The 24,681-nt window shown below is 49.7% G+C and overlaps 1 protein-coding gene across 6 annotated transcripts in view; it reads right to left on the bottom strand.

Moving 5' to 3' along the window:
- The window catches only part of SCN8A (sodium voltage-gated channel alpha subunit 8), a 46,741-nt gene that overhangs the window by 10,937 nt on the left and 11,123 nt on the right, over positions 1-24,681 (bottom strand). The window contains exons 1-19 of one of the 6 annotated variants that reach the window (XM_066207571.1): positions 24,451-24,535; positions 24,106-24,234; positions 21,470-21,561; positions 21,215-21,306; positions 17,016-17,237; positions 16,574-16,637; positions 15,920-16,061; positions 15,018-15,224; positions 14,429-14,716; positions 13,114-13,473; positions 12,264-12,399; positions 10,119-10,357; positions 9,779-9,952; positions 8,722-9,078; positions 6,823-7,293; positions 5,763-5,880; positions 4,802-4,956; positions 4,097-4,270; positions 249-371 (exon numbers count right to left, since the gene is read on the bottom strand). In XM_066207571.1, the coding sequence (XP_066063668.1) occupies positions 249-371; positions 4,097-4,270; positions 4,802-4,956; positions 5,763-5,880; positions 6,823-7,293; positions 8,722-9,078; positions 9,779-9,952; positions 10,119-10,357; positions 12,264-12,399; positions 13,114-13,473; positions 14,429-14,716; positions 15,018-15,224; positions 15,920-16,061; positions 16,574-16,637; positions 17,016-17,237; positions 21,215-21,306; positions 21,470-21,561; positions 24,106-24,234; positions 24,451-24,468 (3,561 nt within the window). In that variant the 5' untranslated portion in view covers positions 24,469-24,535. Of the gene's footprint in view, positions 1-248; positions 372-4,096; positions 4,271-4,801; positions 4,957-5,762; positions 5,881-6,822; positions 7,294-8,721; positions 9,079-9,778; positions 9,953-10,118; positions 10,358-12,263; positions 12,400-13,113; positions 13,474-14,428; positions 14,717-15,017; positions 15,225-15,919; positions 16,062-16,573; positions 16,638-17,015; positions 17,238-21,214; positions 21,307-21,469; positions 21,562-24,105; positions 24,235-24,450; positions 24,541-24,681 lie in introns of those variants that run through there. The other 5 variants (XM_066207575.1, XM_066207574.1, XM_066207570.1 and 2 more) reach the window with 5 other exon arrangements.

The raw sequence follows: 24,681 nt of genomic DNA, 5'->3' as shown, positions 1-24,681 counted from the left end.
GCAGGTGGTTTGGGCCATTAATTAATGTAATGAGGCAGCTTAATGCATCTCCCTTTGTTAGAGGGGAGGGTGCAGCAAGGGTGAGGGTTACATCCACGATAGAGGTGATCAAGTCAGCAGCTGCATCATGATTCTAAGTTTGGAATTTTCTTTCCACCAAAAGTTTTGATCAGTTCTAGCATGCTTTTATATAAAAAAAACCGCTCCACGGGCATGCAGAAGGATCAGCTGCTAATGGCAATTCTTACCCTCATCCCCTCAAATCGGGACAACGCTCTTAAAGGCCTCAAGGCTCTTAGTGTCCTAAGGGATTTTATGGCACCTAGTTCCGAGTAGCCCAGGGCATTAGCTATAAGGCTGACTAAAGAGACCTACACAGAAAATAGAAAACAAATAGAAAGAAAAAAAGCAGAGAGAAAAAAAAAAAAGAGGAAAAAAAAAAAAAAACCACAACGAAACAAAACAAAGAAAGGAAAACGAAAGGAATAAAAAAAAAAAAAAAAAACAAACGAAAGGAAATAAAATAAATGGGAAAAAAAAAAAAAAGAAAAAAAAAAAAGAAAAAAAAGGTTCCAGACTGTTAGATTGGATCCCCTAGCCCTGATTGCCCAGCCCAGGAGCCACCTGGGCCGCCCCAAATACCGAAGCCATGACACCAGCTGCCTACTTCACTTGACTGAACCGACCTGGAAGGAAATAATGCGGTTGAGAAAAGAACAGAGGGGAGAGAGATCGGTGAGAGAAAGGAGAGAGAGAGAGAGAGAGAGAGAGAGAAAAAAGAGAGGCAGGGACACACACGGAGAGGGGGCTGTTTGGAAGGAAGAGCCCAAACGATGACAAAAACCTTACCCTCGCCCTTTTACCGGCTGCAGGGATCCCGGCGGCGCCCATGAAATTTAAGCCAGACAAATGTTAAAGGTACCTATGAGAAAGAATACAGATAAATACACACACTGCACACCTGGGCCAAGAGCTACTCCCGCATCACTCTGGAAATCCGGAGCCTCGTTTCCGGCTCCTCCTGCCTGACCGGCCAAGGATGGGGCTCCGGATTTTTTATTTTCCTGCCTGTCGCGCAAAAGCATCTCAGTTTTCCGCCTGCTCCAACGGCGATGCTCGGCACTGATCCTGTTTTTACAGCTGCTCGGACTCCTGTGCTGAGCCACAGCAGCTTTCGATCCATTTTTCCAACGCTTCTCCAACCACAAAGACAACCTGTTGAGCAGCCTGGAGCCAGGTTTAGGCTCTGAACCTGAATTATCAGATATCCTCGAGCCCACCAAGTCCCGGACGCGACTTGGCCACGTGTGAACGGTTACAGACACGCCACGGCAGCTGCCACTATTCCCATTTTTTCCCCTCCGTCAGACAGATAAGAAAGAGACGTGAGCCCTTTTTAAGGAAAAAAAAAAAACAAACCCAAAAAACCAACAACAACAACGAAAAAAAAAAGACATCCATATAGAGCAACAAACAAAAAACACGGGACCTCCTCCCGGAGCAGGTGAATTCTCAGCACAGGACACTTCCTATGGATCACTCTTTTACAGGAGAGATACTAGAATGATAAGGTGGAATTAATTGCAAGGGTGATTCTTATTTCCGCAGGTTATTTCAGGGAAATATCAGACCCGGGTTTGAAAAGCATGAATGCGTGGAAAAATTGAGATTTCATCTTATTTTGGGCCTGTTGGCTCGCGTGCTTTTCACACCCTGTCCACAGCAGGGACCTGGAATTAGGTGATTTTAAGGTTCCTTCCAACTCAAACCATTCCGCAATTCTGTGGTATCTTCCCCCCCAAAAAAGAAGTGGCCACAACCGACGGCCACAAAGTGCTTTGGTTTTCCCGTCTGATTTTATAATTCCGGGAATTTTGAACCACGCCAGGGCTGTCCCAAAGCCTTTGTGAGGCAAAACCAGCTCAGCCAGGCCAGGTATGTTAAAACTCTAAATATAAATAAAATTAAATATAAAAATCCGATGGGTTTGGAGACGTGGTCTGTTTACCGCTGGAAGTGCCCCATCCCTGGAAACTGCCTCCGGATCCCTGGAAGTGTCCAAGGCCAGGCTGGACAGGGCTTGGAGCAGCCTGGGGCGGTGGAAGGTTGAATTTAAGGTCCCTTTTCCAAGCCCAAACCATCCCACGATTCCATGAACAAAGAATTCTCATTTTCAGAGCTTCTTCCCCTCGGGATAACATCATACTCCCGAGCAGGACACTTAAGACCGCGACAGAAAAGGCTGCTGGAGATTATTTTTTTGTTTTAGGGATCTTTGAGGATCATTCCCCTGAGGACATTCCAACAGAAGACACAGCAGGCACCGAGGTCGGACAAAGGGAATCCCAGATTGACTGGAAAAGCAGAATCCTTCCTTGTTACCCAGTAAAAGTCTTCACAAACACACCCAGGAAGCTTTGGGGATGAGGGGGATTGGACAATGCTAGAGCAACCTGCAAAATAACATCCAAGAGCGTCGTTAGGATGCAAAGGCTCGTTTCCCTGCTGCCCTGGCTCACTCCAGCCCCTTCCGCGACCGCGCCACAAAATCCGGGTTAAAAAGATGCGATTCAACACATACAGGACACAAAGCAGCGCTGAGATTTCGCTGAGGGATGTTTTTGGCATCTCAAAGTCCCATTTTTGGATTTTTTTTTTTTTTGGATTTTTTTTTTGGTTGTTTTTTTTTTTTTTTCAGGGAAAAACGTGCAACTCTTCCACACCAAGGGGAAAACAGGAATTCCTCCTGAAGCCCTGGGAATTCCAAATCCTTCTGCACTTGTTCCCTCACCGCTCCCTTGCTGATCTTTACTCCGCTCCCAGATACACGGGGAAGGAAATTAAACTCGTACCACATCTGCTCATTAAACTGCACTTAAACCAAGTGGAACGAAATTCCTACTTTATCTTCAGGCAGCCAGAGAGACCCAGGGTTACCGACAGAAAATAAAACGTGCAGGTTGCACCCAAGGAAAGGTGCTGAGGGGATCAGAAAGGATTTAAAAAAAAAAAATAAATAATTCAAATTTCAATTTTTCCTACAGGAAACACGGAGTTTGAGTCACTTCTGCCCCTGATTTCCAAGCACAGTTCCTTCCACCTACTCAGGAATATTTCCAGACTGATAATGGTGCTGAACAGCAACTGAATCACACACAGGGTGCTCCAAAGGAGAAGCTGGGAAAAACTTGCAACTCTTTTTTAACATCCTTGCTCCCGGGCCAGTCACTAGAGCCACTGAATCCCAGATGGATGTGACGGAACACTGCAAAAGCGCCCAGGCACTTGGGATTCTAAACTCCCTGCTTCTGAAATTTCCTGTTGGATTACGCGGTTTTTCTGCCACTTTGGACGGCATAAATTCCATTTGTTTTAAATTCCCTCGCTGGGCTTCGGAGCCGAATTTGTTGCTAAAACTTCTCTCTGTTGCCTTTTTTTCCCCTTCTAATCCTACAATCTATCCTCCCTTTTTTTTTTTGGTTTCTCAGATTTATCCTCCCTCCCCAGATGTTCTGCAAGGGGGATCTCAGGGTGGAGCTGTCCCTCACTCTATGCTCTGAGTTTTCTTCTTCGACACCATCCTGCTTTTCCCCCCCCCCCCGTTTCTTTTGAACAGGTTTTCTTTTGACGATGCTGAGCTTCACTGTGCAAAAACGAGCTCTCCAAGGACTGGGATTCTCACAAACCAAGAACAAACCCCGTGGGGTGGTGGGATGGGGAGGTTCTGCTGCCTCATCCCCCCTCCTCATCATTAATAATGCAAGAAAACGATCCCAGAGAACGTAACCACCCCTCGAAATATCACCAAGGGATGCCACACCTGCACAGCTTTCCCACCGGTAACAGGGCAGGCCTCCTAGAAATTCTATTTTCAGCGGAGCAGAAGAGTCAAAGCCTGGAAAATCCTCCTCGGTCCCTGCAGGGTAGAAATCCCACGAGCCGCACAGGAAACACCCAAAGGGGTTTTTATCCTTGATTTGGGAACTCACAGGTATCTTGGGACGGTTAAATCTTATGGTCTGGTTAGGATGTGAGGAGGAAACATTTCCCAGCACTGTTTTTTCCAAGCAGAAAAAAAGGAGGAGAGGATACATACAGCCACGATGAGGAAATCCAGCCAGCACCAGGCGTTGGTGAAGAACTTGACAAATCCATAGGCACACCACTTCAGCAGCATCTCCAGGATGAAAATGTAGGTGAACACCTTGTCTGCATACTCCAGGATGGTCCGGATGGTTTTCCTCTGCTCGATGTAAATATCCTCAAAAGCCTGGGAAACAACCGGGTATTTGTGTCGTTTTATGGGATTGATTGGCCAGTTATTCCAGGGGCTTCAAACGGTACTGAGGTGAGGTCAATATACAGTTATAGGCGAGTTAAATATTTAAATTATATACGTATACTTTTTTTGTGTGTGTATATATATTTATATAATATATATGTATTTATATATATATATTTTTAATATAAAATAAAGAAATCAAACATCGAAAATTGATGTTGTTTCAGTCACTGGTTGGACCCGATGGCGTTGGAGGGCTCTCGGGATTATGTGAAATCAGACATCGACACAGGCTGACTTTTCCCCAGATCCTCACGTTTCTACCCAAACTAGGAGCAGGACCCAGGCCTGAAGGCTTTGCTCTTCATTCAAACTAAACCGAAAACGTTAATTAAAGCTTTTGTACGGTACCACGAAGGAGTTGTGCTGGTTTTTTTTTTTTTTTTTTCCCCAAAATTCCCTGCATACAATTAGATGTCCCCGAGCCCAACACCTCCGGGCTACACACATTTTACTCACCAGAGCACCACTGCTCAGGAGGATCATAAAGATGATGAAAGTCTCAAACCAATTGTGCTCCACGATCAGGAAGCAAGTCTTCCTCAAGGTCCACCACGACTTTCCCAGCCCCTCCTCAATATTGACCTGACAGCACTTGCAGCGCTGCATACAACCTGCAACAGGGACAGGGCACACCTCCACTCAGAAAACACAGGATTTCAGGGGAAAACAGGGAATTCTCACTGTCCAGAAGCAGCTTTGAGGTCACCAACGTGAACCACGCCGAGTAAGTTTCAACGTGAGTTTAAAACCTTTGCATTCTTGAGGGTTTTAGGGTTGTTTCGCCCCGGCTGTGCCTGTAACCAGAATTAACGTCAATTTGGGAACAGATCAGCTCGTTCTGTTCGGTGAGGTCCATGCTCTTGAGGGGACAAATGGAAAACTCGCTGATGAAATAACCTTGAACCATTTAAAGCATCTTTGCCATGGGAATTCCTGTAACGGATCGGCTCACGGAAAGACACCGAGGCCGGTTACAGGAAAGGAAAAGTACTTCAGGCTTCAGCTGTACAAAACTCAGCTTGTTCTACCACAGGTCATCTCTAATTCTTTAGAAATTCCCCCTGTGAGGGTGCCCAGAGAGGCTGGGGCTGCCCCTGCCTCCCTGGAAGTGTCCAAGGTGAGGTTGGACAGGGCTTGGAGTGACCCCGGGACAGTGGGAGGTGTCCCTGCCCATGGCAGGGGAGGATATTTGGATGAGCTTTAAGGTCCTTCCCAACACAAACTATCGAATTATTCTGTGACTGACACCCCAGCAGTGGCAGCTGCATCTCTGAGAGCTTCACTTTGCCAATTCCTCGGATTTAGTGAGAAGCACCTCGAGCTAAGCCAAGAGCCAGCCGTGATCCTGGCCGAACCCTGAGGTGAGCTCAGAGCAGCCAGAACATCCCCAAAGCTTCTTCCTTCAGCCCCTTCTCACCTTCTGTGAAACAGGCATCGGGGTCCAGGTACTCCTCTGGCGCCTCCACGGGCACTTCCTCCACTTCAGGCTTTATATCAATGGTGCTGCCCTCAGAGGAGCTGGTCTCGTCCAGTTTCTGCAACACAGAACCCCGACCCGATCAATAACTCCCAGCAAATCAACTTGACCGTGACTCAGCCAATTATTCACCACGTTTCCTGTCGTCAAAGCTGTGTTTCCTCACTTTGGCCACCGAGATCCTGACCCGTAGCTGATGTCTCACGTTAACAGGACAGACAGGATGAAATGTTTATTGTTATTTATCATAAAATGCGCCCCTGCCCGTGGAGGGGGATGGAACCAGATGATCACACGCTTCTGTTCGAACCACACACCCATTATCCCAGTGCTGCCACTAAATTCCGGAAGCTTTTCCCAAGGCCTCGGGTCAATTGTGGTGTTTTCTTGGGGTGGGTCAGCACAGCAAACCCAAAATTCTCAGCGCCCAAGGTTTCACCGCCTCCCCACTGTGGGCTTGACATTTCTGGCCCTGAGAGATTTTCAGCCTGCCAGCAGCCGCTAACTTTTTCCCAAGGAAAAATTTCACAAGAAAGTTTCTTCTCAAAACAATCTCGGCCAACAACTCTCCTTCCTCAAAACAATCCTTCTCCAGGCGGCGTTTTGCTGTTTCTTTAATTAACTAATGGGATTAAAGAGGTGACGTTCCTATTCACCGACCACGTTAAGTCTGTATGGGAACACCTTATAAAAGGTAGAATTAAAGCAAAGAAAGTAGAAATTAGAAAAACAAAGCTTTCTTTTTCCACGCTCTTTGCCTTCTGAAATATCTGGGAGCCTTCCTCTCGTGTCCCATTAGTTAACTAATGGGATTAAAGAGGTGACGTTCCTATTCACCGACCACGTCAAGCCTGCATGGGAACACCTTATAAGAGGCAGAATTAAAGCAAAGAAATTAAAAATAAAAAAACCCCAAAGCCTTCTTTTCCCATGCCCTTGGCCTTCCGAAGTATTTGGGAGCCTTTCCCTCGTGCCCTACAGCGACAGCCCCTCCCTTCACCTCCTTGCTGCCGTCGGGATCCGTGTCGCTGCTGAAATCCTCCGTGTTGAGGTTCTCGAAGTCCGACTCGCCCACGGCGATGGGGACGCGGACGGTGAGGTTGGGGTTGTTGATGAAGGACATGTGGTCCTCGTCGATGATGTACTTCTCCACGCTGCTGCCGATGCCGCTGGTGGTGCCGTTGCCGTTCTTCAGGTAGTCGATGTCCCTGTTGATGTCGGCCCCGGTGTGGTTGGCGATGCAGTTCACCTTCTTGTCGTACAGCTCGTCCAAGGGCTTCACCTCGTCGGCCTCTCTCTGCTTGAAGTGAGCCTGCATGAACTCCCGCACCTTGGCCTTGGTCCAGGCGATGCCCTTCTTGATGCGGATCACCGAGATCTGCAGGTTGTTCATCTCCCCGTCGTCGTCCGTGGCCGCCAGGTTGTCCGCGCTGAAGGAGCTCAGCAGCAAGGCCAAGAACAGGTTCAGCACCTGGAAGGGAAGGGGTGATGCTGGGCTGACACACAAAGAGGGGTCTGGGTGTTCCCAGAGCTACTCGGCGCCCGCGCCCTGCTGATGCTGCAGAGCTGTCCCAAAACCAGCTCTGCGCTCCCACAGACTCATCCCAAGGTTCAAGACCCTGATGCTGCAGAGCTGTCTCCAAAACCTGCTCTGCTGTCCCACAAACTCATCCAGGTGCTCAAGGTATGAGACCCTGATGCTGCAGAGCTGTCCCAAAACCTGCTCTGCTGTCCCACAAACTCATCCAGGTGCTCAAGGTTCAAGGTATGAGACCCTGATGCTGCAGAGCTGTCCCAAAACCTGCTCTGCTGTCCCACAAACTCATCCAGGTGCTCAAGGTACGAGACCCTGATGCTGCAGAGCTGTCCCAAAACCTGCTCTGCTGTCCCACAAACTCATCCAGGTGCTCAAGGTACGAGACCCTGATGCTGCAGAGCTGTCCCAAAACCTGCTCTGCTGTCCCACAAACTCATCCAGGTGCTCAAGGTTCAAGGTATGAGACCCTGATGCTGCAAAAAGTTCCCTGACCAGGGACCCTGGCGCAGCACGCGGCTCTGAGGAGTCTCAGGGGTCCCTGGATTGAGCCCCTTGGAGATGTCAGAGAGGGGTCCAATCCCCAAGGGATTTAAATTCAGCCTTCCTGGTTTCGTCCCACCTCTGCCTCAAAGAAAACGGGGAAAATCCTGGCACTTTGAGTGAGCACTCCCAGCTCAGTTTCCTCGCCCACAGTTAGTGCCCGTCCCCACGAATCGCTTTATCAAAACCCTCTGGCAAGACAGGACTCCTCAGAGAGAGACCACAACTGCTTTGAAGAATTGGGACTGCTCATGTGACTTCATTCTTGCTCACATTTTCCTCCCCAGACTTTCCTTCGTGAAATTCAAGGCCAGAAGGAAGCATCATGATCTGGTCCAACCTCCCACACAGCGAGGCCCTGCAGATTCACGGCCCATTCCCGCACACAGCAGCACCTCATGACTGAGCCAGTGGGCAGGTTTTTAGAAGAAACCTCCATCCTCATTTTAACGCTTCAGGACCTTCCCCTGTGCACCGAATTATTTCATTTTCCGCCAACTGAAATGCCAGGTTTTGCTTCTTTCAGCTTCTTTTCCCCCTCAGCTCAGGTGTAGGTCTGTCCCCTACGACCGAAGCTTTCATACCTTCCGCTTTTCATGCAAAATGCTTTTAATTACGGGTGTCTGCTTAAGGTCCTCACGGAGCGAAGAACGTCTTGAACGTTGCGCTACCAAAATTTGTGGGACTGTTGTTACACCGAAGGACCTCCACAGAGCGGGAAGAGAGACTCACAAACCATCACTCCCTCAATCCTGGGGTCTCCCCGAGTCCTACCCCACCCCAGAGGCAACCAAGAAAGCCCATCAGTAACCATTTACTGACCACTAAGTTGCCGATGACCATGACCATCATGAAGACAATCAAGCACATGGCCTGTCCCGCCACTTCCATACAATCCCACATGGTCTCAATCCACTCCCCACACAACACACGGAAGACAATAAGGAAGGAGTGGAAGAAATCGTGCATGTGCCAGCGGGGTAGCTCACACTCCGGATTGATCTTGCAGACACACTCCTTGTAGCTTTTGCCAAAGAGCTGCATTCCCACCACGGCGAAGATGAACACGATGATGGCCAGCACCAAGGTCAAATTCCCCAAGGCACCCACTGAGTTACCAATGATTTTTATCAGCATGTTCAGAGTGGGCCAGGACTTGGCCAGTTTGAAGACTCTCAGCTACAGAAAGAAACGCAAAACAAAACAGGGAAACCTTAAACAAAGAGGAAAATCAAGCTCGTTCCTTTGTTCCCAAACAACAACCGTTTTGCATTTTACACAAAGTTCGTGCTTCTGCTACTGAGGTTACAGGGAGCGGAGAATGCGTAACTTTTCTGGGAATTTGGGCTGGAGTATTTCGTACTTATTCCCCACATGCTGATCTCCCTTTCCCAAAGGAAAAGTCACCCTTCCCTGCCCAAACGCACCAAGCTGCTGCTCAGATCTCGTAAAGAGCAGCCATGACGAAAGAAGAGATCATAAAAATGGCACCACTCCATCTCTGTCCTCCCTAAACTCAGACCAAAGGGGGTCTCCCCTCGTCCTGTGGGAAAAGTTACTTCCCTTTCCCTAAGTGGGAAAAACTCCTTACGTGAGAGGAGTGGCTGGAGCTGTGTCAGGGAAGGGAAAGGTTGGGAATCAGGAAAAGGTTCTTCCCCAGGGAATGGTCACTGCCCCAGGGCTGCCAGAGATCAAAGGACATTGGGACAATGCTCTGAGGCACGGGGTGGGACTGTTGGGGTGTCTGTGCAGGGCCAGGAGCTGCACTGGATGCTCCTTGTGGCTCCCATCCTGCTCAGGGCATTCGTGATTCTCTGATTCTGAGCTCCGTAGTAGCTCCACGACAATAACACTGAAAAAGAGCCGGAAGACGGAATACCAATCGGAAAGATCGCAGCACGGAGAGTCCTTCCACATCTGCCAGACTCAGCTCCATTAAACTGAGGGAGACAATGAACCCATCAAAGATGTTCCAGCCTTCTTGAAAATAATAGTATGGATCCATCGCAATGAGCTTCAGGAACATTTCTGCCGTGAAAATCCCAGTGAAAACCTGGAGCGGGGAGGAGAGACAGACAAAGAACAAGGAAAGAGTCATTTTCGGCTTCGGCAGGCTAAGCCTCAACAAGGAAACTGATTCGAAATCCAAGCCCACATCCAAAACCCAGGCATCCCAGCTGGAGCAGGTCTGCGGGGAGGATTTAGCACAGCTCTCTTACCAGATTTCCTACAGAGAGCACATGCTCAAACTCAGGGGTCATGGGGTGGTGCTCCATGGCCATGAACAACGTGTTCAGCACGATGCAGATGGTGATGGCCAAGTCCACAAAAGGATCCATGACAATTAAGTTCACGATCTCCTTCAGCTTCATCCAGTAGGGGTGGCACTCCCAGATCAGGAAGGTGTTGGCAAATTTGTACCAGCAAGGGGGACACTTCCTCTGGGACTCTTCCAGCTCTGCGGGCACAAAACGAGACAGAGTTCAGGCTTCATCCCTGAGGCTGGAGGATTGTAAAGCTGTGAACTTTGTGAAAATGGCCACGGAGGTGACACGAGAGGAGAGCTGGGTCAAGTCTGTGGGCAGGCTGGACATCAGGAGGAAATTCCTCATGGAGAGGGTGGTCAGGCTTTGGAAGGGGCTGCCCAGGGAGGTTTGGAGTTCCCATCCCTGGAGGTGTCCAAGGAATGACAGGATGTGGCACTGAGGGTGCTGGGCTGGGTGACACCATGGGGATCAGTCACAGGTTAGGCCCAAATGACCTCGGATTCCGGGATTTCACTATTTTATTCCTGAGCTTCATGAGTTCTCCTTTGCCCCTACACGACAGCCACGCGACACCTGCGGCAGGTCACCACAACGGCAGCTCTGACCCCGTGCTTCAGCCCCACCAGGATGATTCAACGCAAATTATTCCAAATGAAGGGCTATATTTAACTCGGAACTGATCAAGGTAAAACAGTTAAAGCCGAAGTTACAGATTTCCAAACTGCCTTTGGTGCCAGTTTTTAAATAACTGAGATGAGTTCTGTGCCGAACACAGACACGGTCTAAAAGAGGAAAGGGATGACATAATGCTGCGAAGGATTTTCAACAGGAATAACCTGATTAAGACTAACTACATCCATTTACAGAAATCAAACACAGAAATGCTGCGTCCATTTCTTTTTTTTTTTTTTTTCTTTTTTTTTTTTTTTTACACTGGCTTATCTCAAGTGTTTAGGGGAAAAAAAAAAAAACCCCAAAAAACCCCACAAACGAGGAGTTGCCCCCATTTGTTGACTTGCTGGTTGCAGCCAGGCTGTGCAGCTGTGCACCCTCACCTTTTATTTTTTTATGGGAAGGGAAAGGACCACCGTGCTCTCCTTCCCATTGGCTCTCCGGTTGCTTAGTATTTAGTTGCCTTGGAATTTCTCAAGTTAAAAAAGAGGCCCGTGGCACTGGAGCCCGTAGGCGTTTGCGCAGGAGGGGAGCGGCAGCAAAACCCTGCTCTGTTTCTAAGTATATTCCAGTTTTCATACAATTTTATCGCAGGAGACAGCAGGAATTTGAGATCATCAACCGCATGTGGCTGCTGTTCATGAATTCTTGCTGGCTCCTGCACAACATCTTGGGAAACCTCATCTCCATGCGCTGTCCATTCCAGAGTTCCCACCATCCACCAGCCCCTGTCTCTTCTGACAGCTGACACACTGCAGCTCTCAGTGCAGCTCCAATCCTTCTCTCCCACGGACTGGAGCAAAGGAAAGTCTCTCCAGAGCTGGGGAGATGACAGGAGACAGAACATCCATGCCCGACACTGCCTCACTCCTCTGATCTCCACACTGCATTCTCTTTATTGTAAAGTTACAACTCCTTGCTGCCCTTACCTCCACCTCTGCGCAACTCGGGGTGCAAAACCCAAGTAAAATGAAGCGTAATAAGTATTTCTTTAGTAAGAAAGATCTAAAAGAAGCAGATTGAGGCAAAACCATGCACGAAGACTAGATGTGGCACTTGGTGCCGTGGTTCAGTTGAGGTTAGGGTTGGGTCGGACTTGCTGATCCTGGAGGTCTCTTCCAACCTAATGATTCCGATTCTGCTCTAAAGCACGGGGAGCCGAATTCCACTAGCCCAGGTTGCTCCAAGCCTTGCCCAACCTGTCCCTGGACACTTCCAGGAACGGGGCAATTCCCCTGGGCAACCCCACCCTCAGAGGGAAGAATTCCATCCCAACATCCCACGCAACTCTGGCAGTGAGAAGCCATTCCCTGCGTCCTGTGCCTCCAGCCCTTTGTCCAAGGTCTGCCCCCAGATGTCTTGGAGCCCCTTGAGGCCCTGCAAGGAGCTCAAAGGTCTTCCTCCTAATCCCCAAATCACACCTACCCTCAACAAGGGTGTTGGTCAAGCCAGTCATGACACTGTTGGTCCGATCCTTCCTTCCATAGGATGCGTTCACCTGATCCATCGAGACCAACAGAGACCCGCCAGGCTTCTTCCTGATTTCAATTTCCGTGGTACCCTGAAAAATTCACGCGATGATTAATACAGGCTCGAGTCTTCCCTCTCTCTCTCTCCCGGAAATGCAGCACTCAGTCTGCATTTCCATACTCTGTGCTTTCTATAATCCGAGTTTTCTATATTCCGTGTCCCCCTCTGCCCTCCCCACCCTCCTGCAGTATAGAAACGGTCAAACCAAAACTCAAGCCCTTTGAGGGAAGGAGGGAAAAGGGGCACTGGAAGCTTGGGGTTGTTGAGTTTGGGAAGGAAGGAGATGGGGCACCGGGAGCTTGGGGTTCATTGTTGGGCATTGGGTAGCATTGTTGAGTTTGGGAAGGAAATGAGGCAGCGGAGGCCTGGGATGTTGAGTTTGGGAAGGAAATGAGGCAGCGGAGGCCTGGGATGTTGAGTTTGGGAAGGAAATGGGGTGGCAGAAGCCTGGGGTGTTGAGTTTGGGAAGGAAATGGGCACTGAAGCCTGGGCTGTTTATCATAGATGAGTTTGGGAAGGAAGGAAATGAGGCAGTTGGAAGCCTGGGGTGTTGAGTTTGGGAAGGAAACGGGCACTGAGGCCTGGGCTGTTTGTCAGCACGGCCACTATCGCCGGCGGTCCGACAGACCGACCCACCCTGCCGCCACCCCTCCCTGCTTGTAAAGGAGGAGGAAGAGGATGACGACGATGACGAGGAGCAGGAGATCCACTCCGTGCCCTCCCTCCCACCTCCCTCATCGGCTACCTCGGGCAGGATGCGCCCTCCGGGCATGCTGGAGGGCGGCCCCCCGATGAGGGAGACGACGCCGTTGCAGTCCACGGTGCTGTTCCTCTTGACGCTGCGGCGCAGGGTGGGGAAGATGCGCGAGGAGCGGCTGCCCACGCTGTAGCCGCTGTAGCCGCTGTAGCTGCTGCGCCGGTCGCGGCCTCGGATGGGGATGAAGAGCGAGTCCCTCCTGCCCTCGCTCTCCTCCACCGTGCTGTGCTCGTCGTCGGCGAACTCGTTCTCCGAGCCCGGGTCGCGGAAACGGCCCTTGTAGCTGAAGATGCTGCTCTTGCTGTTGTGGCGGGAGAGGAAAGGGGAGCCCGGGATGCTGAGGAGAGACTGAGGGGGGAGAGAAAGGGGAAAGGGAGGAGGATGGGTTGTTAAAAACCCACAAAGCTCTGCCGGGCGTGGGTTCCTACAACCACGGGACGGTTCGGTTTGGAAGGGACCTCGTATGGTTCCACTCCCCGTCACTGTGGGGTGGAACCGCTGCCTCGAGCTGCTCCAAGCCCCGTCCAGCCTGGCCTTGGGCACTTCCAGGGATGGAGCAGCCACGGCTTGTGGGCCTGAGGGAATTTCAGCCTGCTGAGCAGCTGCTAACCTTTTTCCTAAGGAAAAGTTTCTTAGGAAAGCTTTTTCTCCAAACAATCCTGGTAAACAACTCCCTCAAAACAATCGGCGTCCAGCTGGTTTCTGCTTTTCTGGTTTAATCAGTGGCGCTAGAGAGGTGTCATTCCTATCCACCAATCCTGTTAAGTCTGTACCAGAACACTTTATAAAAGGTAGTAAGATTTAGACAAGGAAGAGCCTTCTTTTTCCACACTTCTGCCTTCTGAATTATTTGGAGTCTTTCGTGTCCAACAGCGACAACAGCTTCTTTGGGCACCCTGTGCCAGGGCCTCCCCACCCTCACAGGGAGGAATTTCCTCCCAGTATCCCATCCGACCCCGTCCTCTGCACTGGGAAGCCATTCCCCCTTGTCCTGGCACTCCAGGTTTGTACAAATGGTCTCTGTCCATCTGTTTCCCTCCCTCTCCAGGCCTGCACTGCGAGAGCTGCTCACTCCTGGCTGCCTGAGCTGTCTCTGTGGAGGATTTTACCTGGTTGGATTCCTCAGGAACAATTCCTGCCAGGGGAAGTGTGTGTGTCAGAGTCCTAAACTTGGGCTTTAAGTGTTCTCCTGACCCGACACAGTTTAGGACAGCGGCCAGACCCCTTGAGGTGCCCACAAGAACCTAAAGCAGAATGTTACCCCGACCTCAAGCAGCCACAAACATTAGTGAGGGAAAACTACCTGGTTCATGATGGAAAACTTCCTTCCCAGCCTGTTATCCGGCAGCCTGAACGCCTTCCTCCTCATGCCATCCTCAGACTCCGACTTGAACACCTTCTCGTTGTCACACTTCTCATCTCCTTCCGACAGCTCCTTGTCCTTCCTCTTCTTCCTCCTGTTCCGACGCTCCTTGGCACTCTTGGAACTGAGTTTGGAAATCTCCGAGGAGCTCCTGGACATCCTGCCCCCACCATCATCTTCCACAGCATCTTCAGAGACCGTCCCTGCCGAGGTGACCATGGCGGCAGCCTGAGGAAGGAAAAACAAATCCCATCTCCCCACCATGAACGCCCAGTTTGCCGCTTTAACAAAGGGTTTGGCTTAATGCACCCGAGCGAAAGACTTCGGGGGAGGACCGAGACGTTTATTCTCTCCTTGGAAGCAACTCGCAGGCAGAATTTGTTGGAATTTTTACAGTTTACTTTTTATAGTTTACTTCTGTGGAGTTTTTACGGTGGTGCAGGTGGTAAAATCAGCTCCTCTGGCAACCTGGGCCGGAGCCTCGCCACCCTTACAGCGAGGAATTTCTTTTTTTTTTCTCTCCTCTCACCTGCGCTTCTTCCTGCTGCTTTTTCAACTGTTCCAACATGGCCTTGAATTCCGCCTCCTTCTGCTCTGCCTCCTCCAGCGTGGCCTGGTTCTGCTCCTCGTAGGCCATGGCCACCACAGCCAAAATCAGGTTCACCAGGTAGAAGGACCCCACAAAGATCACCAGCACAAAGAAGATCATGTAGGTTTTTCCTGCCGCTCGTAAAGTCTGGAAAAAAAAACCAAAAAACAACAAACCAGCAGAAAAGGGATTAGAAAGGAGAAAGGGAAGCAACTTCAGGCTTCCCCGACATGAGATGCACCACGTTCCTTGACCTGAATGTTTCTAAGAAAACCCAGCAGTGCTGAATATCCCACAGCTCAGCGTTTCCCCCGCAGAGCGCTGAGGCGCTGCACACTCCTCAGCCACGAGCACAAAAGGTGACATCCACCTTCTTCCCTTAAGGGAACGTCCAACAGACACCAGCTGAAAAGGATCCAGAGGCACAGCGTGAAAGCCAACGCTCGGACTCCCTTAGAACAAACCGAAGCAAGGAGAAGCTGCTTCAGCAAGGACCCCGGAAACTCTGTGCCCTCCAAAGAGCCTGAGCACCCTCTGTGAGCAGAGCTGGACGCCCACAGCCTCCTGCAGCTACCGCTCAGGCTCCTCCTGAATTAATTCACAGCTCAGCTGGACCCACCATCCCTTCTGGACTTCAAGCCCGACACCTGCTGACAGGTAACGTCCCCTTCCTCCTCCCCCCCTCCCCACCCAAAAAAAAAAATAAAATAAAAATCTCACTGCGAAGCTTTACCCGCACTCCCTCTTTTTGCGAGAAGGAATAAAACAAAGCGTCTCCCCACTTCCCTTTCCTGCTTTATCCCCAACCTCTCAAACAACACCAAAGGGAAGCGTTCACTTACTAATTGATACAAGTTTTCCCAGAAGTCCTGAGTCATAAGGCGAAATAAAGCCAGGAAAGCCCAGCTGAAGGTGTCGAAGCTCGTGTAGCCGTAGTTGGGGTTCCGTCCTGCCTTCATGCACGTGTACCCCTCGGGACATTGGCTGGGGAGGGACAACAGCCAGGTCAGGGCGCTCTCCGTGCTCCCTGCCACCACTCTCCCAACAAACACCAAGCTCTTTCCACGCCAGTTAAGGACAGCAGACAAGGAGATTTCGGGGATTTCGGGCAAGCCCTGCTGCCCTACAGAAATGAGATGCCGCGGCTTTTCCCTCAAAGCAGGAGCTTGGGCCAGAAGGGTCTTCAGAGCTGATGGTTGTGGTGGAAAAGCAACAGCAGAAGGCGAATTCCCGTTTCTGAGCCTCCGGCCACCCTTCTCTGATGATCCTTAAGATTGGATTCAGAGGGAAATGACGCCACTGGCCATCGTTGGTAGCCAGAGAGGGAAAATGTCCCTTCCACTGCGTCAGCAACGGGCTCAGAATTCGATAAGGAAATTGGAAACCTGGTGAAGTAACACCAGAACCAACAGAGGAAGCGGACAGGGAAGAATTCCAAATATATCCCAGCTTTAGAAAACAGCAGTGAAAACTGATTAATGGAGCTCAACACTCACCCTGCATCTGAGCTGTTACCACAGAGCAAAGGGTCGGGGGCGCCAGGAATGATGTAAAAATTTGCTGAAGATGAAAAAGAAGAGATTATATCCACGCCCAGACGGAGTTAGAGGATTTAACAGACTGTAACACTATTAAAACCTTCATTTAAAAGCCCCTCCCTCCCAAAACCACTGTTGAGCAATTTATCAGTAAAAATATATTTTTCAACAAATTATTTAGCTAAAAGAGCACATCTAAACCCTTTTAAAGGATGAACTCAACCAGGAACATCTCAACAAGGTCAGATCCAAAAGAAAAAACCTTGAAAAACCTCTGGACATGGGGTTTTTACAGTGAAAATCTGATACACTACAGGATGAGCCATGCTGGAACTCCTGAGCGGCAGCATCGAGCCCAGCCAGGAGGTTTTAGGGAACCTCACGCCGCAGAAATACCTACACATATTGTTGGTGTACTCCTCCCAGTCAAAGCCCCTGGAGCCGTTATCCAGGAAAGTCTCGTTCACATTAATTGGCCAAATCACACACTTGTTCCTTAAATTGCCCATGAACAGCTGGAGCCCGATGAGGGCAAAGACACTGAGACAGAAAACTGTCAGGATCATCACGTCCGACAGCTTCTTCACGGACTGGATCAGGGCCCCCACGATGGTCTTCAAGCCTGCGGAGGAGGAAACGAGACTGGGAGTCACCCGTGCGGAGGGAAAACACACTGAGAACCCAAGTTAATGCAGCACCTTCGAGTGACTCTGCGCTGGGAAAGGTTGCGGCTATAACTGGTGCCGGTTCCTGGGTCAGCTTTTCCGGCCAGTGCAACACTGGGGCGGAGGCAAGGGATGGTCAGAACCAACCAAAAATCCCAAATTCTGTCCCCTGAGGATGCCTGAGCCTCGCAGCAGGACTGTGGAATGGGGGGGATCACTCGCCCCGGAGACAATTTGAGGATCAAATTGGGATTTGCTGCCACAAAACCCCTCGCGGGGCGACGTTCAGCCGTGTTCGCCGGGGCACGGGCTACAACGACTTCCAGAGGTGGATAAAACACCTTTAACTCTCCACATCTCGGGTTTTTCTCCTGCTCAGCTGAAGCGTCTCAGCATTTCCCTTCCCTGGGCAGCAGAATCTTCCCTTTCACTGGTGGTTTTGGTTAAAGCCAGGGCAGGGTTTCACCCAGAGCATCGTCGCTTTGGGATTTACTGAGGCCACTGGGTGAATTAACAGGCTCAGGAGCAAAAGTAAAATATTCCCAAAGAAAAATCCTGCTGGTTTCCCCACGCCAGTCTGCCCCTTGTGAGTGGGGAGAACTCGGCATCGATTTTTAGGTGAATTTTTAGCCAGAATTTTGCATGCAGACACAACACCAAAATCAGGCCCCTTTAATCAGCCTTTCTGGCGTTAAGCAGGATGATTCTGCGTGAACGAATAAATTTATAAATCGAGAAGTTCATAAATGAGCGGTGCAGGGAGGAAGGAGGAAAAAAAAATCAATCACAGCTGGATTTGGGGCCAGCCAGATCCAAACTTCCAGCTGAGACCACAGCGAACATTTTGCAAGGAATCCTGGAGCCCAAACCTTGCTCCTTCCACAAAACCCTCGCAGACCGACACCAGCAACACAACGATGCCAGAACCAACAGCTGCAGATCCACTCCTTACAAAGGATTTCCACCTTAAAGCGCCGTTTCCTTCCATGACCCAAAGCTTTTCACGGATTTTTTTTCCGAGGCAGAGCAGGATTTTTTTTTTTTAATTATTATTGTTTTATTGATTTTTTTTTTTTTGCTGTTGTGGCAGACACATCAACCCCCAGCCCCTCCTTGGCCATGCTCGTCCCACAGCTCTGCTCCGCACATGCATCAGCACTTGGGCTCCTGCTTTGGATGCTGCTCTCGCACAGCTGGGCCAGGAGAAGTTTGGGACCAGCCTGGCAGCGGGAGAAATCCCAAAAAAAAAAAAAAAGGGGGTTTTTTGGGGGGCTATTTTAGAGTGGTTTTGGTCTGTTTTTTGAGGGGTTTCGGGCTATTTCGGAGGGTTTCAGGACAGTTTTTTGGGGGGGTTGGGGGAGTTTTGGGGCTATTTTAGGATGTTTGGGGTATTCTGGGATGGTCTGGGGGCTATTTCAGGCTGGATTTTTATGGTTTTGGGTACTTGGGGCTGGGTTGGGTTTTTCTTTGGGTTTTTTTTGGGTTTTTTTTGATTTTGGGGTGTTTTGGCTGTGTTCTTCTCTTCGTTTCAGGGCAATTTTGGGGTTATTTTAGAGCGGGTTTGGGGCATTTAGGAGGGATGTTGGGGCCTGTTTTAATGGGTTTTCAGGAGTTTTGAGCTATTTTAGGGTGCTTTGGGTCTGTTTTATTAGGGGGTTTTGGGGAGTTTTGGGCTATTTTACGGTGTTTCGGTTTGGTTCGGTTTTTTTTTTTTTTTTAGATTTTAATCCTCGGCGTATTCTAAAAATCACCTTTTCCTTCTGAAACCGTAGCGGCAAAACCCATAAAGAGCACTTTCTGCATCCCTATTAAATAACCCCAAAGGCCAATTGTTCGGATGCTTTACATTCCTCCTGCTGTCACAACAAGGAGGCGGGGGCAAGATCCGTGCTGCAGAAACACACCTGGACAATCCTCCCCCCAAAAACGGATACAAACCCTCGAAGTTTTTGCCATTTCTGGTACGTTCAGCATCCCCAGCACCCGAACAGGATCCCCTTGGGCTGCGTGTGGCAAATCACCCCTTTTATTCAATCCAAACAGGCAGCAAAATCATCCCTCCAATAAAAATCACATTAAAAAAAGAAACGTTCTGAACTCAGCAGGGCTCGGCCCCCCCTCCCCGACCGCAGCCACTGGAAATAAAACTCCTTAAATTTCGATTTGTGTGGAGAGAACGATCCAAAACGGAGCTGCTCTGCTCCCTTCCAGGGGAACACGAGGCATGCTGCCACACCTAACCAGCTCCTTCAAGCTGCACCATCTCCACTTTGCTACAACGAAGAAAAAAAAAAGCAAAACACAGGCAAAACTGGGGTTTTTTGGTTGTTTTCGTTGTTTTTTTAACAAGGCTGCTTCTCCTCGGAGCAAGGCAGTGACTCTCTGGAGCAAGCCGAGAGGATGACAACCAACCCTCAGACCCACTCTGCTGACAGCAATTAACCAAAGGTCTTCTGCTCTTAAACATCACCAGACACGAAGGAAAAGGCTCAGGAGGAACATCACCCCAGCACGGTCTCACTGGGTGCAAGGAAAGCAGGTGCCACGTAGGAGCATCACCATCATCACCACCATCATCATCATCATCATCATGCACAACAGGCAGGTACAGCTGATGGGGTTGGCAGTCTGGGATGGGACAAAAGTGCCCTAAAAAACCCACAGGCTGGTCCCTGGGAGCCTGAGAGCAGAACCAGCACTCAGGGAATGGATGAGGGGGGAAAACACAAAGGAACTGAGACCAAAACTGGTCCCTGGCAATGTGAGAGCAGAACCAGCACTCAGGGAATGGATCAGGGGAAAAACACAAAGGAACTGAGACCAAAACTGGTCCCTGGGAGCCTGAGAGCAGAACCAGCACTCAGGGAATGGATGAGGGGGAAAACACAAAGGAACTGAGACCAAAACTGGTCCGTGGCAGTCTGAGAGCAGAACCAGCACTCAGGGAATGGATGAGGGGGGAAAACACAAAGGAACTGAGACCAAAACTGGTCCCTGGCAATGTGAGAGCAGAACCAGCACTCGGGGAATGGATGAGGGGGAAAAAAAATAAAAACCCACAAAGGAACTGAGACCAAGAATTCATTGAGGAGTGATTTTGAAACAGGTTTGAGCCCCTGGAAACCAAAAAGCTGGAGGTGCCTGAGTAAGACCTGAGCCTTGAGCTTGAACACAGAATTAGGGGCACTTTTGAGAAGCCACGTGCACGAAGCTTTTCTGTGCAAGAACTCAGGATCAGGAAATGCTGCAGGCCAGGCTGGACAGAGCTGTGAGTTAAACTGGTCTTAGTGGAAAGTGTTCCTGCCCACAGCAGGAACAAGATGAGCTTTAAGGTCCTTCCCAACCCAAACCAGACTGGAATTCTGTGAGTCTCAGTCCATAATGTCTCCACGGTGGCTCATAATAAAGGAAGGGCTCACCCTGTGACACCCGGCTGAGCTACAAGTGCAGAAGCAGCTTTGGGAAGGGTGGTGCTGACAAATCCCGTTCTGGGGGAGGGGGGGGGCCACAGGAAATGGGCAAAAGGGTTTTAATCGTGGCTGGGTTTTGTTCTGCTGCTTTACAAAATTATTCCTAAAACGACTCCAAAAGCACTGATAACAACAGGGCAAGTCCCTGAGCCAGAAACTGCTCAGCCTGAGGAGGAGCCTGATCCTTCTCATCTGGAATTAAACTTTTAAGCCTGGCTCCAGTTTCAGTGTGGAATGTGCACACAAAGGGACAGAAAATATGGACGAACAGCCTGCTGGTGCCATAATTCGATGGCTCAGGAGCTTTGAATTCAACCTGCTTTGTTACACAGACTGCAAACCCCATCCAAAAAAAAAAAATCCCATCCAGCGCCATTTCTGAGGAGTGAGCAGTGCAGGAGGGGAGGGGAAATACGGAGAGGAGCCACACACAAGCCCAGCCTTTAATGCCGAATGGTTCTCACCTGGAATTACAGAGATAGTTTTCAAAGCTCGGAGAACTCTGAAAGTTCTCAATGCTGAGACATTCCCAAGGTCCACAAACTCTGTGACATATCTGCAATGAGGGAGGTCACACACAAAAAAAACACCATGACAATACACACACCAAAAAAAAAAAAAAAAAAAAAAAAAATAAAACACCAACTACAGACAAGAAGCAATACGTCACTCACAGGGGCCTGTACCCGACAGCTAAACACCAACCGGGGCCGCCTTACCTGGAATTACAGAAATAGTTTTCAAAGCTCTCAGAACCCTGAAAGTGCGCAGAGCTGAAACATTGCCTAGGTTTACAAACTCTGTTATATACCTGCAGAATTAAACCAGAGTTAATGGCACCGTTGGGGTCACCTCCCTGTCGCACAAATCGTCTGCTTGTAGGAAGCAGCTCGTGATTTTAAAAAAAAAGCTTCAGAATCGGCATTGAAAAGAGAGAGAGAGGGAGAGAGGGAGGGAGGGAGGGAGATAAAGTTGCAGAGGTAAAAACGTGGTTTAAGTCTCTCTGCTCCTCAAGCAGCTTGCCCGGGTACCTGGTTGGGTACCTGGTTGGGTACCTGGTTGGGTACCCATGCTCACCTGGAATCACGGAGTGTCCTGAGATGGAAAGAACCCACAAGGATCATCCAGTCCAACCCCTGGCCCTGCAGATCGCCCAAAAATCCCTCCCTGGGCATCCCTGGGAGCGGTGTCCAAAGGCTCCTGGAGCTCTGGCAGCCTCAGGGGAGCCTGGGCAGTGCCTGAACCCTCTGGGGGAAGAACCTTTCCCTGATATCCCTCCTAACCCTCCCCGGGCGCAGCTCCAGCCGTTCCCTGGTGTCCTGTGCCTGTCCCAGGGAGCAGAGATCGGAGCTGCCCCTCGGGATGAAGCTGCGGCCCCCAGGGAGTGTCCCCTCAGTCTGTTCTCCAGCTGAACCGACCCAGAGCCCTCGGCCACTCCTCCAGACCTTCCCTCATCCCCTTGTCCTTGCTTTGGACCCTCTCCAACAGCTTTAGGCGTTTTTTGATATTGTGGCACCCAAAACTTCTCCACAGTCCTCCAGAGAACTTGGAACTCTGCCATCCCCACAGAAGAAGGCAATTGTAAAAGCGTCAAATATTTGAGGAGACTTGGCTGACACCACCCAGAGCAACCTGGGACAGTGGGAGGTGTCCCTGCCCATGGCGGGGGCTGGAACTGGATGAGCCTTAAAGGTCCTTCCCAATCCAAACCAATCCATGATTCCGCGACCGCACGATCCCCTCAGATCAGGGCTCTCGGGCATATTCGCTTCACTTCGTGTTTTTGAGAAAACATAATCACCTTCTGCTTTGATTAACATCCTTCGATTTAATTAGCATCCTTCATTTTAATTAGCATCCTCCATTTTTAATCCTTTATGCTTCAATGTCTGCTTGTGAGCCACAGGAAGGTTTGATTCTCCTCTTTTTTTTTTTTTGGGGATAAACCCAAGATACTCAAAGGAGAAGAGGCAAAGTATCAGGGTTCTATTTTACCCCAGCTCAGAGAATATTTCCTCTGTGCTGCCTGGGGGAGAAACTTGGTATGAAAAAAGCAAAGAAAGGCTCCACATTGGAGGGGTTGGTTTTTTTTCTTCCTGGTGCAGAAAGGCCTCAAGGGCTTCAAAAAACACTCAGACCCTCTCAGTGTGGTTTAAAAAACGCCCTTGACAAAAAAAAAAGGGATTGCACCAGAGCAATCTGGAAAGGAGAGGGATTTAGGACATTCCTTGCAGACCAATGACCCTGGGCCCTTGAAAGCTGCTGGGATGATATTTGTTAATTTCCGGAGAAATTCAGGAATTGCCCAATTCCCAGGTGGGATTTGGTCTGTGGGCAGCCACACCGGGCACAGCAGATCCCTGACCGCTCTGAAATAAAACTCAGGCGCTGGGGAGCTGCTGGTCACTGGCTTTTCATGGACAGTGTTCAACTCTTTGCATTTCATTTAAATGAACAACTAAAAGGTGGGGAAAAAAAACACCTCAGCAAACTCAACAAGCTTTGGTGCAGAACCCAGCAAAATACGATTAAAGCGTTTTACTTCAACTCAAGCGCTCTGAACCCTTGGAAATGAAGCTCCTGAGCTTTCCTCTGTGATCTCTGTTCCATCAGAGCTTGGTGAATGTGGGATCCCAACCATGCCACGTAAAATACCCCCAAAAAAATGAGTGTAAAAGGGCAAAAAATGTTTCTCTTCCACCAGCAACTGGGAGTGCCAGTGACAGAGAGCAGGTTTCCACCAGCAGGACTCGGTTCGAGCCAGGATCAGCTCAGGGCAATATGGAAAAAAACCAAAACCCAACAGGAATTTGGGCTGTGTCTCCTGAAGTGACTCAGGCATGCCCATGATCCTCAGTGTCAGCCCAATCCAGCACAGGAGGAGAGAAAGAGGAAAGAAAATCAATCAGATCTCCTTTCTGACACTGCAGCTCCGTGGGAAATGGGTTAATAACCGCCGCTAATTAACAGGTTATCAGTGGGTTAATCACAGCCCAACCTCCAGTCACAGCCCGAGGGGGAAGGAGTGGCAGAGACGGGAATTTAAAGATATTTGGTTCCTACGCTGATCTGCCCCTCTGGTGCATGAACCACCTAAAATCTTCTATTAACCAAGGCAATTCTCAGAAAATCCTAATTGTTTTGCAGCGGCAGCTCCACTAACTCCACGCTGTTGCAGTTTCGAGCTGAAATCCCATCAGGCTAAAGCTTTCCTTGGGAAAATCCAGGTTGGGTCGGGGAGGGGGGGGGGGGGCGTTTCCATTGAAAATTTCCTGGATTTTCTTTTCCTTTACAAACCCACCTCAGGCCTGGTGCCCTCCCACGCACACGAATCCCCGGAAAAAGCACAACTTACGCCATCATGATCACGCTGAAATCCAGCCAGTTCCAGGGGTCCCTCAGGAAGGTGAAGCCATCTATACAGAAACCTCTGGCAATGATTTTCACGAGTGATTCGAAGGTGTAAATCCCGGTGAATGTGTACCTGCCGTGACAAAAAAAAAAAAAAAAAAAAAAAAAGGAGAATTACAAAGATTTCAGGTGAAATGAGAAGCTCCAAAAAAATAAGGTGCTCATGCAAAAAAAAAAATACAGGAAAGAGCAAGGTCCTCGAGGGAACAAACTCAGTGTTTTGGGAGGTTCGAACGCGGGGTTTAAATGGCATTTAAAGGTGTTTTAAACGCAACAATTTGGTACTTACTCCACATTCTTTGACCATTCTGGCGGGTTACTAAAAGTCATGAATACACAGTTGGTCAAAATAGTGCACATAATGATCATGCTAAATACTGTGGGACAAAGTCAAGGAGCAAAGGGACACAGCGGTGACACTTCACGTTCCCTCAAAGTCCCCAAAGGTCACTGAGCGAAGGGACAAATCGACCGTTTCCTGGCTGCTCCCTGTGGGTCACTAATAAGGGCTGAGATGCTT

Source organism: Chamaea fasciata, unplaced genomic scaffold, assembly GCF_029207755.1.
Source record: "Chamaea fasciata isolate MVZ Bird 193981 ecotype frontalis unplaced genomic scaffold, bChaFas1.0.hap1 SCAF_41, whole genome shotgun sequence".
In the NCBI taxonomy this organism is placed as follows: Eukaryota; Metazoa; Chordata; class Aves; order Passeriformes; family Sylviidae; genus Chamaea; species Chamaea fasciata.
This window is presented reverse-complemented; position numbering and strand designations above follow the sequence as displayed.